Here is a 20538-nt window from a genome sequence, read left to right on the forward strand (position 1 = left end):
TAATTTCTTTCTTTAAACATGGAGTCTCGTTTAATCCGAGCTCGCAGTGCTCGAGTTTGAATATAATCGTTTCGTTGTTCGATTTGATGGGTGTAGGAAGAGGGCCTTCATTCTAAGATCTTGCTGTAACTCTTTGACAAAACTATTATTTTTGTATTGCAGAAACATTTATTGGGCTTAATAGGCTGAATATTAAAACATTTTACGTGTACATTATTTTTATTGTAAAAAGAATACAAAATATCTGCAGTCTTTAGACGTAATTGAATCCATTTTCATCTATTTGTACAACAGATCCATTTTTGCCATCTTCTAACAATTTAATCAATCCTTTGCCTAAATCTTCTGCCCTGGAAATATATAAAACGATTATTCAGAAATTTGCTTATTATCCTCTAAGAAAAAATTTGTATTTTAATAACAGAATGAATGTCTTAAGGAATCAGCTTTAACGTAAAAAAAAATGAAATCTTGGGGAGAAAAAAAAAACAAATTGGTAAGTTACTGCATATACCATCATCAGAGCATCCTTAATGAATGGTTGGTTAGTCGAGACTAATTGGCATAAGAGCCAAAAATGAATATGCTCTCATTGGAATATCAATTAAAAACAAAAATATGAATCACCATGAAAAACTTTGTTACAGGGAATAAAGCTAATTTTAACACGTTGAATCATAATAAATTTCATTACAGTTTTATTTTACTAATACAAATTATATTCCCTAATAATGTTCAGACCAAAGAACAGATCTGTTAGACAGAGTAGTCAGCCAATTTTGGAATTGATTTTGGACCAGTCAATATTACAATTATCTAATAATATCTGCCTTTGATCAGGGCCGGATTAAGACCTCTTGAGGCCCTAAGCACTGAAAATATTTTGGTGCCCCCTCCCCTCTAACAATAAAAAGTATATCTAGTACTAAGTCACGTGTTAATTCAAAATATAAAATCAAATTTTTCTTGTAAAAAAAAATATTTATTCAAATTAAATCAAAAAAATTTTTTTTTAAATAATATAATCAATTTAAAACTTTTCAATTAATATTAAAAAAATAACTTATGTTTGTGTGTATGTGCAAAAAAGCAAACACTTTGAATAACTTATGATCGAAAGTTTGAAGTTTTATTTACTAAGACTCAAAATACTTTAAATTAGAAAAACAGACACGTACTTTTTCTAAAAAAAGCATACCTTTTTTTCCCACTTGATTCGAATTCTTGACTCTCGAAATAAATGACCATATCTCGAGAATTTTTCAAACGAACTAAAAAATTTTAGCACACAATAATAAAATTCATTTACCTAAAAATAGTTCCTTGTCAAAAATAATTTGTAAGAAGTATTAATCATTTTATATTATTTTATTTATTAAGAGAATAGTCGAAAGAACTTTAAATTGAAAATTTAACAAATGTCAGTTTAAATGACAAAATACAAAATTTAATCTGTACTAAATCAATCAAATAAACCTGAATCTTTCAATTTTAAAAAAGTTATTGTTGTGACCGTTTATTATAAGGCATGGGATATGTATTTAGGATGATTGACAATGATAGCACTCATATTGATAACTTATAACATAACAATAACTTTATTCACAATACGTACATAGAACACATCAACAATAGAACATACTGGAAACCGAAACTGAAACATACAATGTAAACACAGTTGCAGTTACATCACAACCGCGATACTAGCGCCACTGGAATTACATGGAAGATCCCAACAGTCTCCCCCACTTAATTAGAATTGAAATAACAGTTAATTGAAAACATTAGCTACTTAAAAATTGAATATGTTTGAAAAATACACTTAATTGAAAATACTTAAAACAGATTTGAAATATGCTTATGACATTACGAAGTCCCTAAATCGTGTAGGTAATTGTCTCTTTCTTTTTGGTTTTGTCACAACGTCCTGTTTGGAATTTGTTGGAAGTTCTGGAATACTAGGCTGAGTAGGTAAGGAGATCTTAGATGGTCTAGGTATGTCAAAAGACTGGGTTGGGCCAAAAGTCACACACTTTTTTTTCTCTGGAATTAATGTTGATCTTAATTGGTTTATGTGTCTCTTTAATTGCCGACCTGAGTCTAGTAAAATCAAATAATGACGTGTACCATACTTTTTCACGACTTTGCCAAACTGCCATACGTTATGGTTATTTATGAACAACCTCACCTGGACTCTCTCCCCCACTGAAAAAGATCTTACAGGAGTACTGGAAACTGTTGATGGTGTTGGATGATAAGGAAATATTGAGTTTAAACGTATGCGGATTTTTCTATGTAAGTATAATTGAGCAGGTGACTGTCCACAAGCTAGAGGTGTTGCTCTATAACGGAATAATATATTTTGAACTTTACTTGGGATTGAGGATTTTTCAAGAAAGAAGCTTTTAACTTTTGCTTTAAGGTTTGGACGTTTCGCTCTGCAAGGCCATTGGTGGCAGGATGTCCTGGAGCGATGAATTTTTGAAATATTCCTCGATTAGAACAATAAGAATGGAATTCTTCACTTTGAAATATTGAAGCATTATCAGATACAATAACCTGTGGATAGCCATGAAAAGAACAAATTTTTTCTATCAAAAGGATAGTTTTTGAACTAGTTGGGGCATCTTTAATGACTTCGACTTCTGCCCATTTGGACTTAGCATCAACACACACCAAAAAAATAGTAATTTTCAAATGGACCTGCATAGTCTATATGAATTCTGTCCCAGTTATCTGCTGGAGATTCCCACGGATGGACAGATACCTTTGGAGGATTAGACTTTGTCAATGCGCAGCCTTCACATCCTTTGACTAAATTTTCAATGTCACGATCAATGGCAGGCCAATAAACATACTGTCTTGCCAGTTGCTTCATTTTAGTTATTCCTAGATGAGTTTCGTGAAGTTCCTTTAGTATGTTTGAACGTAAGCTTTTTGGAATAACTACTCTTTCTCTTCGAAAAAGTATGCCATCAAACAATGTAAATTCTGAATCTTCAGAGTTGTTGTTCAGCCTTTCAATTATTTCGCTGAGTTCTGGATCTTTCTTTGTTTCAGACTGGATTGTTAAAGATGTTATTTTCTCACTTGAAATCTGGAAAATGTTTTCGGCACATATTTGATTTGCTTCTTCCCCTATAAATTTATCGACTGAGTTTTCGGGTTTTTGAATTGGAGCTCTAGACAGGCAATCGACATTTTCATTTTCAGATCCCTTTTTGAATTGCACTGAGTAATCAAAACTTGATAAGTAGGAAGCATAGCGAAGTAATCGTGCTGAAGTCATACGTGGTAGTGCCTTATGAGAATGAAAAATTCTTGTTAGTGGCTCATTGTCAGTAATAAGTTTGAAATGTTTACCAAATAAGTAATTGAAGAATTGTGTAACACCAAAAATAATAGCTAAAGCCTCTCGATCTAATTGGCTATAGTTTTGTTCGGAGTTGGTAAGTGAACGAGATGCGTAAGCAATAGGTCTTTCTACACCTTGTTTAGAGTGACTCAATACTGCTGCAATTCCCGTAGGGCTGGCATCTGTGGTCAGGACAATTGGTAAACTAGGATCAAAAGGAACAAGAACTCTATCACTGGTAAGTTCATTTTTCAGTTTCAGGAATGCCGATTCACAACTTGCAGTCCATAACCAAGGCTGGTTTTTTCTTAGCAACCGTCGAAGTGGGTATGATATAGTTGAAAAATTTGGCATAAAACGGGAGTAGTAAGTTACAAGTCCCAAAAATCGTTTGATTTCTTCAATATTTGATGGTCTTGGCATTTCTTGAACAGCTTGAATTTTTGTTGGCGATTTACTTATCTTATTATATTCAATAACATGTCCGAGATATTCGATTTTCTCTTGAAAGAAGGAACACTTTTGTTTATTTATGTGTAGATCATAGTCAGAAAGTCTTTGTAAGCAAGCTTCTAAATTTTCAGTACATTCTTGAAGTGTTTCACCATGTATAATAATATCGTCAAAGTAAGATTCTGTTTTTGGTAACCCTTTGAGAATTTGCGAAAGAATGCGATTGAATTCTGATGGTGCTGTCTTGATTCCAAAACTAAGCCTATGCATGCGATACGTACCACGATGTGTTGAAATGGTCTGTATTATGCTACTATCTTCATCAACTTTTAAATGTAGGTAGGCTTTAAATAAATCAAGTTTACAAAAATATCTTGAATTTCGAAGACTATGAAGCACATCATCTATCCTTCTTACTGGATGATTTGATTGAATTAATCGTTCATTGACTCCACATTTGTAATCAACACATAATCGAACTCCACCGTTTGGTTTTGGAATGACAACCAATGGTGACCCCCAATCACTCGCAGGCACTAAGGATATTATTCCATCTGCCTCAAGAGAGTCCAATTCTTGTCCCATCCTCGTCGCCAAAACTGTTGTGACCGTTTATTATAAGGCATGGGATATGTATTTAGGATGATTGACAATGATAGCACTCATATTGATAACTTATAACATAACAATAACTTTATTCACAATACGTACATAGAACACATCAACAATAGAACATACTGGAAACCGAAACTGAAACATACAATGTAAACACAGTTGCAGTTACATCACAACCGCGATACTAGCGCCACTGGAATTACATGGAAGATCCCAACAGTTATATACTTAACATTTAATTTTTCAAGAACTTTTCGACAGATTTTGTTCAAATTTTGTATTTTACTATTTAAATTAATATTCCTTAAAATTATGTAATAATTTGCATATTTTTGAATTCAAAATTGTTCCGACTATTAATAACAAATAATTTTAAAAAAAATATTTTTGACAAGGAATTATTTTTATGTTAATGAATTTTATTATTAAGTGCAAAAATTTTTCAATTCGTTTCAAAAGTTCTCGAGACATGGCGAAATGCATGAAAACTGCAATTAAATAAAGGAGCCCAAAATTTCAACCTATAAAAACTTTTGTGATCTTAATTTCCATATTGTGAATACCATCCATATTTTGAGAGACAAATATCCAAATTCAACAGCATATACATATGTAGGTAGAAGAAGCACGTTTGCCCGATTTCATAACTCAAAAAAATATCTTCTGCACCAACTAATTAGCATATTTTAAGTTTGGCCCTCAAACCATTTAGATTGAGATCTAGTAAGCTAAAATCCGATCATTAAATCAAGAGTTATTCAGGTTTTTTACTTTTTTTTATTTTACGCACTGTATATAATAACACATAACTTTTACAAATAATAATGCTTTTCATTATTCCTTTTTCCTTTTTAAACCTAATATATTAATGATAGGAAGAGAAATGAAGGGAAAAAATAGTGATGAGAAATTTTATAAATGCAACAATTATCTTAAATGATCCCATAAAATCTGGATTAAAAATCAGAAATGAACTTATTTCATAATAACAACTCACTCTAGATTGCATCTGTGGAAAACAGAACTAATTATCTAATAGAATTATTACTATTTTGCTTAATATTTTGGACATTCTCGTAATTAGTTGACCTGTCAAAGTCAAAGGTACAGAAGAGCTTAAGAGCAATAAATAACTATCAATTAAATCTTAATTTGACTAGTAAAAAAATGACCTTTTAGAAAAAATGATAGAAGTCACTTAAAACTACTGCATTAAACCTGTACTTAAAACTCTCATAAGTGATAGCAATAACTTTGGTCTGGAAAAGCTGTTACAGTAAATAAAAACTTTGCCCTCAATAAGTAAATAAATGCATAAACAAAATACTTTAAATAACTATAAATTCAATGATTAGATTTTCATTTACAAATTCGGAACATTCGAGTTTTTATAATACAAAACAAAAACATAAGTATGACAACAATGAATATAATATAAAAACTAAACTTAAATAATAATCAGTAGAAAATAACAAGCCATCATTTTTAATTCATTCACTTTTTTTGTGTTACGATATTTTTTATTCCTGTATGCATACGCGTACATAATACCACATTAGTTTTATAGAAAATAATTTTAGGTTTAGAAAAATATAATCCTTAGAAACATAAACAGAAGTATTGTATGTAATTTTATTAAACCAACATTTATCTTAAACCTACTAAAATTTATTTTGCCTACAAAAATTTTATGTACTAAATATTTTACATATTCTTTACAACATTTAAAGACAAATTCGTAAAATAAATCGAAGTAAAATTTGTGTATTGTTACCTAAAATTTTTATTTTAAATCGAATAACTATTTTAATTATAACGTCATAGAATGAAATTTATTTCGATACAATCATTTAAAAAATTTAATTACTTCTTGAAACTTATAATACGGCATCATCCCCTCTTAAAAAATACGTCACATTGTATTTTTCACAAAAACTTTAAATTTGTTTTTATTACTTTTGAGTATTATTGTGTAATACAATGCTTAAAATGTGAGACAAAAAATTATATAATTTTTAATAATTGTAATTTTATTTTTACATTTAAGTTTAATTAATTTTTTATTATTAAAATATAATAATTCTTTAGGAAAATTAAACTCTTCACTTATATTGATTTAGACACAATCAATATTGATCGATAAATAATAATTATTGATAAAATTATTTGAAGGGTTTAGCTACTACCTGAAACAACATCAGCTTTACACTATTACAGCATGCTTTCAAAAGCAATAATTTAGAATAATGTTTTAGTAGAATAAACTTTTTCTGTGCATTCATGTAGGATTCAGTGCACTCACGTTTTGTGCATTCACTTATATACAGGGGTGTGTAAATACGAGAAATTAGTTACTGATTGTAGCATAAATAATGTTATTGGTTAAAAATTATGTCAATCAAGAAACTTTTCTTTTCCTAGACCTCCCACTTTCTTCAATCTTATAAGTCACCATTTATTTGTATCTCAACCCCTCCCCCCTCGAAAGGAAGACAATTTGAATTCTCTGAGATATGCACCCTTTAAGAAAAAGTTTTTAAGAAAAAGTTAAATGGATAATGGAAATACCTTAACTAATTATTTATTTATTTCAATCTGATTTACACACAAGCTACAAGTAAAAATTAAGCACAACTATTAAATTTTTTTTAGTGACAGAAATAATATTATATTCAAAATATTTACCTGTTCAAATTATCATCATAATAAAAGTCGATGAAATTACACACATATATTGTATATATATATATAATCATTATCATTAAGGATTTTCCTTATTAGTTATTAAACATATTTTAAAATTCAAATAATAAAAATATCTTTCTTAAATTTGCTATTTATTTTTAATTTGAAATTTGCAGTACTTTTCTTATTTCTTAATTATAATATTTGCAAATTTCGTTATAAGATGCACAAAATATAGTTTACTTGCACTAAACAAAATTCAATGATTGAAAATTTGATTTTATTGCTACTTATTTCTTACATTTGCTTTCAAAATTAAATTAGTTTTAATGGGTACTCTTCTTAACTTATTTTTCACAGTCAACGAACATCCGGTTCACATTGAGAATTTACACATCTTTTGTGCTCAACTTCTATAACATTTGTATTTATACAAGACTCTAAGGACTAAGGAACCTATAATTCTTTCCTTATTCAAAAACTAGCTGCTTGCATTCATATTACGTAGTATATATTTTAAATCTAAAAATTCAATTTCGATATTCGATATATATAGATAAAAAAAATCATAAGTGATGCGAAGTGTGTGGTCATATTTTACGCAAATTTAACCTCTCCTCCACAAAGAAATTTCGAAAAATGATACTTAAACACAGCTCCTTTTTCTTAATTTAGTGAATAAAAAAAATTATTTGACGTAAATTTTTGCAACATAACCTTTACGTAATTTGATGACTTCTTTTCCAGTCGCAATGAGAATATAATTAAAAATATAGTATAAGCAAATATTTTATGTAGTATAAACAAAAACATGCACAAAAACTGCAATCATGCACAACATAGATTTTTTTTCACATCAAAAATCACATTTTTAACATCATCAAACCATTGCATCAAAATTTTGTAAATCAAATTTTTTTTCATAAAAATATCAAATTGCCGGAGTATTAACTTGCTGCAACTGTGAAAAATATTCTGTAAACATGAATCTTAGCAGTATGTTATGGAATCATTGTAATGGATAAATAAATGGAGCTTTTATCGAATAAAATTCACTACCTAATTTCATTATAAGACCGAAAATTTTTGATACAAAACATCTTTCGTTTTTTTTTTCTTTTATTATGTGAAATTTCGTACTTAGAAATGGTTGTTATCTACTCTTAAAATGGAAGCTCAAAATAATAAATTTATTATCAAAGTTTCAAAAAAAAAATGTACTGCGAACATTTAGTTAGGCTTTGTGGTGCCCCCCTATCCTCTGGTGCCCTAAGCACGTGCTTAGTGTGCTTAATGGTTAATCCGGCCTTGCCTTTGATAACTAACGAGATCGGGCCCATGAGCTACCCGTTTCGTGGCATTTCACAACATGGTTTAGAAATTAAAATATCATATAGTGTTTTCCTAATCAATTAAAAAAACTCCCTGTGAAGAAATAGATTCAAAATTTTAACTCGCGATTTTGAAGGAATCCCTCAAAATATTGGTAAAGTCCAGGTTGTGTTTGTCTCTGAAGACACATAAACAAACAAAGCTCGCAAGTCATTGGTCTTGCGTATTAAGTCAGGGTGGAATGCTTTTTGTTTGACAGGAGAGCATCGCACGGGTAAAAGAGAGTTTTTGCTCAGTACAATCCCGATAGATGGAAGCACCATTTAATCGTGAGGCCACTTCCACAATTTAGACATAGATCTGAAGGGGAAAGAAATTTTCTCCTGATCCCTGCACCCATGGTAACAGTAACCGACTACAGGACTCTGTTCCACAAATTTTACGAGCATGTATTTTGCATGTACTTGATGGATTTTGGCGGCTTCGAGGATCAAACCCCGACTCCTCCGGACCGATGCTCTAAACATTGGGTTACCATGGCCTAAAGACCTGGTAAAGATTTAAAGGGTTAAATTATATTAATAATATCTGCATTGTTTCTAATGATAGCTTTTTCTGTATTCGAAAATTTTACATTTACTTACGGAGTCCACGGGAGTTTTCCCACATATTTCTTTCCTTCTTCTGCGTCAATGCATCGATAAATAAAATCTTGGCACAACGGTGTGTTGACTTGGCCTGGGCAAATGGCGTACACCTTAATTCCACTTTTTTTCAAATGGTAATCTGACTGCAAATAGAAGTCAAATGTCATTCCATGGTAGAAAGTTGAAATAGAGAGAGATAGGGTAAACCAACCAGTGAAGGAACACTACCCAGTAAAGGAACATTTCATATATATTGATTAAAAATAAGAATTTGAAAGTTTTTCTTTAGATTGATTGGTAATAATAGCTTACTGCCAAACAATGGGAAGTCATCTAGCAATGTTTTGGATTACCTGGTCAATTAGACTTCCCTGGAAAAATTTTTGAATTTGTTATTATCTATGTAACACATTGTTTCCTTGAAAAAATTATAAGGTGAGTGTTTATATTTACATGTTTGAAGTGGAATTAATTGCATGTAATAGTTTTATTTTTCTCACTGTGAGAAAGAGAATTCAAAATATAGTTATTGAAGTTACGTTTTACTTTTTTTAAGCATCCTAGCATAATAAAGTACTGAGATAAGGGGGTGTTTATTCACTGGATCACCAAACGATGAAAAACCAGTGAAGGAACAAGTGTTCCTTTACTGGTTTTTTTTCGAAGTTAATGAAAATAAAAGATAAACTTTAATTTTCTTGTACCTTTAGTGATGTTCCGCATCAAAAGTATGTTAAAAATACGGAAAACAACTTCTAACCAGTGAGGGAGCAGGCATGTTTCTTTGCTGGGCATAGATTTCCCAATGAATGAATAGTATGTGCTAATATGTTGACACTTTAATTTTAAATTCATGATTACAAAAAAAAATTTAACATTTTCCAAGTATTTATATGTTATAATTTCAAGAATAGGCTTGTTTTTAAATATTTGTATCGCTTATAAATTCATAAAGAGCATTAAAAAATAACCAAAATTAAGTGTTCCTTTACTGAGAAATTTTCCTTCACTGGTAAGAGCTGTTCCTTCACTTGGTCTTCTTACTACTTGTTATTTGAACCTTCAAAACTTTAAAACAATATTATGTAAGTTCTCTACAATTTTTTTACATAATTTACAATTAGTAACAAATATGTTGACACTGTCATTTAACTAAAATTACGAATTTTGAAATTAATATGATTTTTTAAAAGGCAAGCGAAGCTTAAGTGTTCCTTCACTGGTCAGTTTACCCTACTTTAATTTCATTATTAATAAGTCAGTGTAATTGAATAAATTTAGCTAAAAATCTGTGATACTTCAATCATTAAAAATAACAATAAAAGAGGTAATACAAGTATAAATCAAGTGAGTTTTCTGTTTTGCTACTACAAAAGTTTAAACCCCGACTCAAAATAAAAGAAAATGGGGAAAAAATATGCTGTGCGAATGCTTTCAAACCATCGAAAGACCTCCAAACCATTTCTTTAAAAATATATTGTCCAAATCATTTTGAAGCGTGCTTTCCACATTAGTGCTGAATTTTGCCAATAGAGAAAAACTTAGAGCTTCAATTATACGATTGATGATTGACAGTTATAGTGAGCCACATTTGTAAGTAACAGTAAAATCTGCCCTTTATTAATAGAGCCTATTTGCTCTAAATGCTTTAAAAAAATAAGGAAAGAAAAAAAAGCGGAAACCTTATACTTTGCCTTATACCTTATACTTGTTGACTGGTTTGAAAGGTGAAGTATCATTCCCATTAATCTGTTTTTTCCATCCTCGCTTTTTTTTTTTTTTGTTCTTTTTGTCTATTCTCACTTTTATTTCCTTATTAGAAATGCAAATGCATATTATTTCAATATTTTTACTTATTTTCTCATCTTAAAAAAACAAATTGTGTTTCATAGGTTTCAATTTTTTTTTAAATTATCAGGTTAATAAATGTAATTCATCATTATGAAACTAAATGAAAAAAAAAGATTTTATTAGGAATTAATTAAATTTTTAACAACAGCAAAGGCTTGCTGTACTTACCCCATAGCTCTTAGTCAATCCAATAACAGCATGTTTTGTTGCGGTATAAATTGGACAAAGGGGGTTTGCCGTGTGACCTAAATGGCAATGAAAGTATCAGAATTGGCCCATATTTAATAAGCTTCGCTGATTTGGGGTAAACTTAAAATATTTAAATTAAAAATGCACGAGACATCAAAATGTTTATCATAACAATAATTAAAGAACACAGCTCTGCATTACCGTTGACCAACTTTTCGTCAACGGTTATTTAAATTATGGTTTTTAGCATTAATGATAGACGATAAGTAAGATTTAAAAAAAAATGATATCTTTAAAAGTTGTGGCTTTAATCAAAATTTAGGAAGAGATAGACTATTGATAAATGAGGCTGATTATTAGTGAATCAAATAATAAACAGTTATTAACTTTTGTTATGTGAAAATAACTTCTGGAAAAGTTTAAACATTGAGAATAGAAAGTAATAAGTTAAGGATCAACTTAATTAGTTTAGGAGACATGATCGAAAATGTGAAAATAAGATGATGGTAAGAACCATATTTTCAAATATTTTTCAAAGCTAAAACTTAAGTGCAGCGTTTTCAAAGTTAGAGATGCGCGTGCTGAATTCTTTTTATATCGGCATAAAAGTCTGTTTCTGATTTTACTTAATAGTTAGCGTTAATTAATTAACATTACTAAATAGGCTTTTCAAAACGCATATCATGAGGAATGTAAATCTGATCATTAGAAAAATGGTTATTCAGGTTGCTTTCTAGCGAATTTGGAGGTTCAGAATTTTGATGGTTGTACCGATTTCGGATAAAGGAGTTGTTAAAGCTATGCAGATTTTATAATGCTCATGCATGAATTGTGAATAAGGTTAAGTCAGTTACACTTGTGCTGCTTCAAAGCAATTTTAAATGTTTGAGCATTATCTTTTCCATATTTTCGGTGTCTTACGAATGTACTTAGTTTAGAAGTAGGGTAAATAAGGTAAACTCAGCTACACTAGTGCTGCTTCAAAACAATTTAAATTGTTTAAACATTATCTTTTGAACATTTTCGGTGTTTTATGAATGTACTTAATTAAGAAGTAGGGTAAATCGGGTGAACTCAGCTACACTAGTGCTGCTTCAAAACAATTTAAATTGTTTAAGTATTATCTTTTCAGCGTTTTCGTAGTTTTATCAATGTACTTAATTAAGAAGTAGGGTAAATAGGGTGAACTCAGCTGAACTAGTGCTGCTTCAAAACTATTTTAATTGTTTAAGTATTATCTTTTCTACAAGTTCGGTGCTTTATGAATGTACTTAGTTAAGAAGTAGGGTAAGTAGGGAGAAGTCAGTTACACTTGCGCTGCTTCAAAATAATTTTATTTGTTAAAGTATTATCTTTTCAACAATTTCATTGTTTTATGAATGTACTTATGAAGTAGGGTAACTAGGGTGAACTCAGCTAAACTAGTGCTGCTTCAAAGCAGTTTTAATTGTTTAAGTATTATCTTTTCTACAAGTTCGGTGTTTTATGAATGTACATAGTTAAGAAGTAGGGTAAGTAGGGTGAAGTCAGTTACACCTGCGCTGCTTCAAAATAATTTTATTTGTTAAAGTATTATCTTTTCAACATTTTCATTGTTTTATGAATGTACTCAGTTAGGAAATAATCTAAATAGTGTCATACCTGCAATGGATGATGTATTAACTATAGAACCGCCTTTTCCACCTTTATCCAAACCCATGTATTGGAAAGCAAGGTGAATACTTTTGGCAACTGCTATCTAAAATTTAAAATATTCTGATTTTAGAAATTCATTGAGATTTTAAATTAATTAATTTTTATAATTTATATACGCATAGAATTATTACATAGATTTAATTTTTCATAGATACTGTTATTTTAATTATTAATAGAAGGTTCAAATTATTTGTGCACTAAATTATATTTCATGAGGAGAACTGTAATGTATCATTAATATTGAAATTAAAGTAACATTTTCCGTTTTTTACAAATGTCCACAAAAAATATGTCAATAATCCTCAGTGGTAGACGGATTACGGGTTAGATTCCCTTTGCCATCAGGCTAACCGTGGGAGGTCCTCGTGATCTTTCTCTCCTTGTAACGCAAATGCGGGTTAGTTCCATCAAAAAGTCTTCCACCAAGGTAAATTTCTCCCAATACTTGATCCAGGAGTTCTCCTGTCATTTGGATTGGATTCAAAATAATAAGGCTACGTAGCTGAACATTAGTAGTCATAACCCCAAACTTGGGTAGACTGTTCAACGACAGCTACTAAAAAAATGTCCAAAAAAATAATACACTTAACTGCTTATTTAATTATGTATCAATTATTATCAATATAATATTTTATTTTGTTTGTAGCTCCTCATGCCTACTGTATAGTATATCAAATAGCGTTATAAAGACAATTATATTTAATACTCCGTTGCAAGTCCGTTGTAGTATAGGATTTAAGTAATCTTTTAATCTTAATGCGACTGCATTAAGCTCCGTTTTATTTAGCTATCAAATTATATAAGTATGCTTTCAAAACAATATAAAAGCTTTTAAAAGTTAAACTCATCGGAAAGAAATTTAATTCGTGCTATCTTTTACGATATAGATCATAGAATTATTAAAAAAAAGGGTTATAGTTTCGTAGTTTTACTGGAATCCTAAACTTGGTGACATATTTCGATAAATAAGGAGAACATTTGTTTTTGAAAAAGAAACAACTATGTAACGTTGCAAGATCATTGGATTTGTTTGGACTACTAAAAATGTCGTGTCTTATGCTCACATTCCCTTAACGAATCAAATGGGGGATAAAAATTTTTTTAAATTTTGTTTCGATGCAGAAGAAAATCGTCTGTAAGAAACAGTTCTTTCAACAGCTTCTTTAAATGCGAATTTTATTATTTTTGACAATATTAAACACGTATATTCTTAAAATTTTTTAGATATTATTTTTATCAATTCTTATTAATAAGACAATAGTTTTATACACTAAGTTTTATACAATAAGTTTCATCTTCCTGTTTTCACATGGTATAAGAAAGCAGGCAAAAAGAAGGCTGTGCAACGTCACTGCAAGACTTGGCGGTGCTGTTCAAGCTGGGAGCTTAGCATCCATTTAGCATGCACTTTGTGATACAAATTAATACGTATCAAATAAATCTATGTTAAAGATTATACAAGATTGATTACACTTAGTTAACTTTAAGCTCTTTTCAATTAATAAGAATTCTTGATTACAATTAAATATAAGTAAACATAAAAGGGGGGAGAAACTAAGAACACTGTCTTTGTCTTAGCTTTAAATTTGACTTAAAACGATGCATATAAAAGACCTGATTAGCATGTTGTGACGTTAATTAATCTGGAGAAATTTAACGAACATTTGTTTATTTACACAATTCACATTTTTATTTATTCACAATCACCTTAAATATTGTGCAGAGCTAGAATTTTTGCAGCTCTATATGGGCAGAAGGAATGGCAACTAAATGAAATACAAATTAAGCACGTCCAATTAATTTACGTTTTACACATTTTAAACAGCAAGGAAAAATTTAAAGGAAATCAAAATACCATTAATTAAATTATAGTTAACAATAAAATTAATTCTCACTGATACAATTTCATTAATTTTGTGTCATGGAAGTGTATTAATTGTGAAGGAAAAAAAACACTATCAAGACAAAGGAAACCCTTTAAATTTATACAGAAGTTCTGCAACTATTTAATTAATTTCATCATAAAGTAAAACTTGATTCATGAAACAATGGTGACATTTCATGACTACTTACAAAATTGACCTCAATAGTTTTCACCAATTTGCTTTCATCAAGTATTGCGGCATTGTTTACTACCAGATCAAGTCGTCCAAAATTTCTAACAGCTATCTCAAAAGCATCTGTTTTAGAAAGAAGAAAGATAAATACAGCAAGATTTCAACATTTCAATGCTTATCATTTTTTAAGAGTAGAAAACCATATATTTATGGGAGTAGTTACCTTTCAAATCATTGTATACAGCCACATCGCATTTTTGAAAAATAGCATTTCCTTTTACGTTTTCAGATAAACCACTAAGAAATTCTTCAGCAATATCTTCATTAATATCACAGACACAAACCTATACACAGAATAATTTGCATAGCATGAGACCTCTTACACATTTTAGTTGATGTTCTTAACTTGCAGGAAACAAAATCTTAATTAAAAATCTTTATTTTCAAACATTATCTAAACGATTGTCCGTGTAAAACTGCCCCGGTTCATGCAAACACTCATTACCGAAGCTACTATCTGTGTAAAATTAATAAATAGTGTTTAACAATATTTTAATAGAAACATTTAGATTCACACATTAAGAAAGTTACTGTCTGTATAAAATACTGAAAGAAAACACAAATAATTAAGATCAAAAGGAAAAAACTTCTTTGAAAAAAACGCGCTAAAAAGCAGCAGAAATTTCAGAAAAAAGTATCAATACAAAACAAATGAAATTTCATTTGTTTTGTATTGTCTGTATAAAAATAATAAATAATGTGGAAGAATGTTTTAATAGAAACATTCAGCTTGTATGCATTAACAAAGTTACTATCTGTGTAAAACTAATAAATAATGTTTAACAATATTTTAATAGAAACATTCAGCTTGCTAGCACACATTGACAAAGTTTCTGTAAAACTAATAAAAAGTGTTGAGCAATGTTTTAATAGAAACATTCATTTTGCACACAAAAACAAATTTATTGTTTGTATAAAACTAATATTTAATATAAAGACAATGATTTAAGAAAAACATTCAGCTTGGACACATTAAAAAATTTACAGTCTGTATTAAATTAATAATTATTATGAAACAATGTTTTAATTAAAAATTAGGAGGCTTCGCCCCCTGCTCGCTGGCGCTCGCCAACCCCCGAAACTGCTTTCGCAGTTCATTTCGGATTGCTTCGCAATCATATGCTCGCTTTGCTCGCTCATTGGATGCGATCTTAACGTCTAGCTTTTGTATACTTTTTTGAACACTGAAGTTCCGAAAACTTTTCACTGTAGAAAATTCTAAACCTGTGCATTTCAATATTAATTTGAAATTGCAAACAGTTCGCATATTTTTCTTAATCACACTATTCTAAATTTCAGTTGTTGAGAAAAGTAACTGTTGTAAGTTTTGTTTTAAAGTCTTTCCCACCAGAGGGCTAAAACCATGTGTTGTAAAGCAATATGAAATAGTACTGAACGCCGGATGTAAAGCATCGGCTTCGATGAAGATAATTTTGTGAGAATTTTTTTGATAATTCAGTGAGAATTCACCCGATTAGACGCATGATGCTCCCTACGTGCTCTTGCGCGCCGAAGCATATCAATTAAAACGTTTTAGCGTTTTATATAATATAGATTAGCCATATGATGCTCACTACGTGCTCTTGCGCGCCGAATCCTATCAATTAAAAATGAAAACTGTTGCCAACGCGAGAAAAGAAATATCATCGGTTTTATTGATGCTTACGTATTAGCGTTTTATATAATATAGATAGATATATGCTTATTCACATTTACAAAGCTATTTTTTGTGTATACTTCGACTATTTTGCTCTCTAAAATTGGGATTTTGTAACAAATGAGTAGAAAATCGCCACATTATTATTGATGCCAATAATGCTTAAATTATTTAAATAATACATGCATATTGAAATGAAGGAAATAAGCTTTGTACTAGAAAGCAAAAGTAATGGACTTAATCTATTTATTTGTCTAAAAGAAGCGTAAGAAATCGTCATATTATCAATAACGACAATGCTTAATTAATGTTGGTAATTTGTTAATTGGCGAAAAAGACTGATCAAAATTATAGCAAAGATATTGGAGAAAAGATACTTATTCATTCTGAATCGACATCTTATTACTGACACTAATGCTTTATTAATATTGATAATATGTATTAATTGAAATAAAATAACATGAGCTTTGCGCTAAAAAGCAAAGTTAATGGAGAAAAGGTTAATGAAAAATTTGATTAGGAAAACCGTAGAAAATCGCCATGCACAAATGACGCTTAATTCATATGCATCCCTGACGGTTATATGTACTACTGGTATTATACTAATTGGTTCAGTTTTGATAAGAATACTACAACAGGTTTTCCGTGATTTCAGAAAATATTTTTTCTGTGGTGGCAAAGATAGTTTATTAATATTTTAATGAATGAGAGCAAAAGAAATTTCAACTACTAAATATTTTAATGGTAAATTAAAGGTTGGATAGAGAAATGGCCATTCTCCAAAATCCCTATCAAGTTCTAATAAGAATTCAAATTTTTTTTCATTAAATTTCGGCTTTAGTTGGCTGTCATTGACAAGTATATTTCTCACAAAACTTAAATGTTGAAGGGTTATGTAATAAGTACCAAATGTTAATAAGTGCCAAATAAGTACCGTTTAAATACCGATACTTTAGAACGGCCCCTCAAAAAGAATATGTACCGGAGAAAATTACATGATAATGGTAAATTTTGACTATTATGGTTTAGCCGCTAGTTTTAGCATCATATCAAGTGATGTTAATACATTTCCTCTTTATTCTAATGGGATGAACTACAAAAAACAAATTTTACATTCTTCAATAACGTAAAGCCACAGTAAATGGCAACAAATAATATTAAATAAAAAAATGAAGTTATTTTAGCTATATTAATTGAAAAACTTAGTGGAAGAAGCAGGTAAGTGACATTTTCAGAATGAAAAAAAAAAGTCGTATCAGAACTATTTTATTACCAATTTAATAGAAGACGGGACTAATAATTCTTAGCTTTATTGTTCCTAATTTTAAATAAAACCTAACTACCTAAAAAATAAAACCTTATTGCCTAATTTGAAATAAAAAAAAATCATACTAGCATACTAAAAATTTATGTGATTAGTTGTGTTGAGATTTAAAGAAAGACAAAACCAGTGAGTCATTAATTCCCCTAAAAATGTCACTTACCCGGTTCTTCCATTAAGCTCTTTCATCGTGGCTCTATGTTCGTTTCAGTTATGAGCATGATTTCATATTGTTTGTCTACTGCGATTTATTGATACTTTAAGTATTTTTTATTCACCCCGTGCGAAGAACGGGCATTCAGCTAGTTCATGATAAAATAAAGGACGAAAAAATACATCTACGTTAATAGAAAACTTCATTATAATAAAATAAATAATAATAATGAATTAATAATAGTGAATTAATAATTATTATTTAATAATTAATTAATAATAATTATTTAATAATAATTGATTAAACATAATTAATTAATAATAATTCATTAATGATTGTTATTTAAGAATAATTAATAAACAATTATCAATTAATAATAATTAACAAATAATAATTAATAAATATTAATACAAATTATGTAATTTTACTTTGCCTCCTTCATTTAAAAGTGCTGTAGAATATGCTCTACCGATTCCGCGAGCACCACCAGTCACAATCGCTACTTTGCCTTTGAATGCCATTTTTTTTTTTTTGTATTTATATATTGCATTTAATTGCTACAGCTCTTTTTTTCTATTCGCTATTGGTTCCTGAGAGAAAATCTCAAAAAGAATATAACTAAGCACTTTAAAGATTAGACAAAGAAACTCCTCATTTCCTACTGTCTTTATCTTATCGTTTCAAAGTGTATCTTTTTTTCAAAGAATAAAAATCTTAAGATGGTTTTCAGCCCAAGAGGCAGCATAACAATAACTTAGTACGACAAAACAAAATGTTTGTAAACAGCGGAGTCATGTACGTTGATTCAAATTGTTTGCTGTGCATTGAAGAATAAAACATTTAAGCTTAAAATAATTTATAGAAGAAGCAAACTAAATTTATAATAGAGGAAACTGGGAGAAAATATTAATAGTTCGTATCTGAGCGGTGTTGGCTCAGGAGATAGAGCGTTCTCCTTCCAATGAGGTAAACCGGGTTTGAATCCCAGTGATAGCTCACACCGACCACAGTGCTGACGTAAAATATCCTCAGTGGTAGACGAATCATGGGTTAGAGCCCCCTTGCCATCAATCTAACCGTTGGGGGGATCATGGTTTTCCTCTCCAAGTATTACAAAGGCTGTTGGGGAAAATACTTGGAGAAAAACCATTGATGTCAATTTTGTAAGTAAAATTTTCTTTTTAACTGTCGTTATTAATCATAATAATTTAAAAAGTCGTGGTGGCTCAGAAGATAGAATACTCGCCTCTTAGTACGGAGAACCTATTTCAAATCCCGGCAATGGCTAGTTGATTGGAATTCCGAAACCGGCTTACATCAACCACAGCGCTGACGTTAAATATCCTCAGTGGTAGACGGATTATGGGTTAGAGTCCCCCTGCCGTCTGGCTACCCGTGGAAGGTTTTCGTTGTTTTCCTCTTCATGTAAGGCGAATAAGAGTTAGTTCCATCAAAATGCCCTGCACGAAGGCAAATTTTTCCCGATACTTGATTCAGGAGTTCCATTATCTTCTGGATTACGCTCAAAATTACAAGACTACGGAGTAGGAGATCAGTAGTCGTAATCCCAAACAATTGGGACCACTATTCAACGACGGTTATAAAATAGAAAATAATTCGTATTTGTAGTTAGTCCGATAAAACAAAAGGGTTGTCTTGCGTTGAGGTTTAAAGTTTCAAAACAGTTTTAATTGGTGCCAGACTAAATGCAAAGATAAGAAAATTAGAGGTTAAATTAGTATTTTGAGTGTACAATTTGTACTTTAAAATTAAATGATTGTTATGTGTTCTTTAAAAACTTTGCGAATGCAACAAAATTAGAAAAGTTAATTAAGATGATATATCATTTTAGTTTCCGTAGTACTGTATTATTTCAGGGAAGCTATTTAACTTTTTAAACTTAAGGTAAAGTAAGATATGAAACAGCGGTGGAAGAATAAACAAAAAAAAAAACAAAAAATGGGTTAATAGGGGGTATAGTCCCCTCTGACAGATATATAGGCCTTGCAGCGTGATTCCACATTTGAAATACAGCAGTTTATCATTTCCTGTGTCAATTGGACTGAATTGTCCTGTGACAATTTCATACATTTCCGTCTCCAACGAGTGTAATGCACGATCATGCGTGTGTATTACAATTGTTGAACGGTTATTTGTTTTTTATTGTATCAATGTAGGTACATATCAAATTTCATTAGAAGCGGTCCAGTACTTCTAGAGATAATAGACCAGGTCAGCAAATTCTCTTAATTTCTCACATCAGTGTATTTAAGATTGAATTCTTAAAATAACTTGTGAAAAAAAACTAGCGATAATGTTATGTAGTGGTATTGTTTCACTTTTTTAAAATAAGAAATACAATGCGATTTGTCAAGAATTATCTCAATCTTCAAACAAAAGATAGGAGCATCAAGGTTATCGGTTAAACAACCGGCGAAATTATTTCATTAATGCCGATTGAGATTTA

General features: G+C 30.1%; 1 protein-coding gene across 2 annotated transcripts; it reads right to left on the reverse strand.

Annotated features, from left to right (window-relative positions):
- Positions 1 to 200: 200 nt before the first annotated feature.
- On the reverse strand, positions 201 to 18693 carry LOC110281901 (15-hydroxyprostaglandin dehydrogenase [NAD(+)]-like). Of its 2 annotated transcripts, none has more exons than XM_021145186.4 (7): positions 18500 to 18693; positions 15103 to 15223; positions 14896 to 15002; positions 12769 to 12865; positions 11107 to 11183; positions 9085 to 9230; positions 201 to 350 (listed from the first exon to the last, which is right to left on the reverse strand). In XM_021145186.4, the coding sequence occupies exons 1-7, from the start codon at positions 18590 to 18592 to the stop codon at positions 254 to 256; spliced, it is 738 nt and encodes a 245-aa protein (XP_021000845.1). In that variant the 5' UTR covers positions 18593 to 18693; the 3' UTR covers positions 201 to 253. The 2 variants fall into 2 exon arrangements, with proteins under 2 accessions (XP_021000845.1, XP_021000846.1); XM_021145187.4 differs by having other exon boundaries at positions 18505 to 18649.
- Positions 18694 to 20538: the final 1845 nt, after the last annotated feature.

The sequence above is a fragment of the Parasteatoda tepidariorum genome, chromosome 1 (assembly GCF_982258835.1).
Source record: "Parasteatoda tepidariorum strain Cologne lab strain chromosome 1, Ptep-v5.0, whole genome shotgun sequence".
Taxonomy (NCBI): Eukaryota; Metazoa; Arthropoda; class Arachnida; order Araneae; family Theridiidae; genus Parasteatoda; species Parasteatoda tepidariorum.

Coding starts and splice junctions, on each gene's coding strand:
- LOC110281901 (XM_021145186.4), bottom strand. CDS start 18,592: ATGGCATTCAAAGGCAAAGTAGCGATTGTGACTGGTGGTGCTCGCGGA. Junction 15,003..15,102: donor TGTATACAATGATTTGAAAG/GTAACTACTCCC, acceptor TTTCTAAAACAG/ATGCTTTTGAGATAGCTGTT. Junction 12,866..14,895: donor AAACTATTGAGGTCAATTTT/GTAAGTAGTCAT, acceptor TTTAAATTTTAG/ATAGCAGTTGCCAAAAGTAT.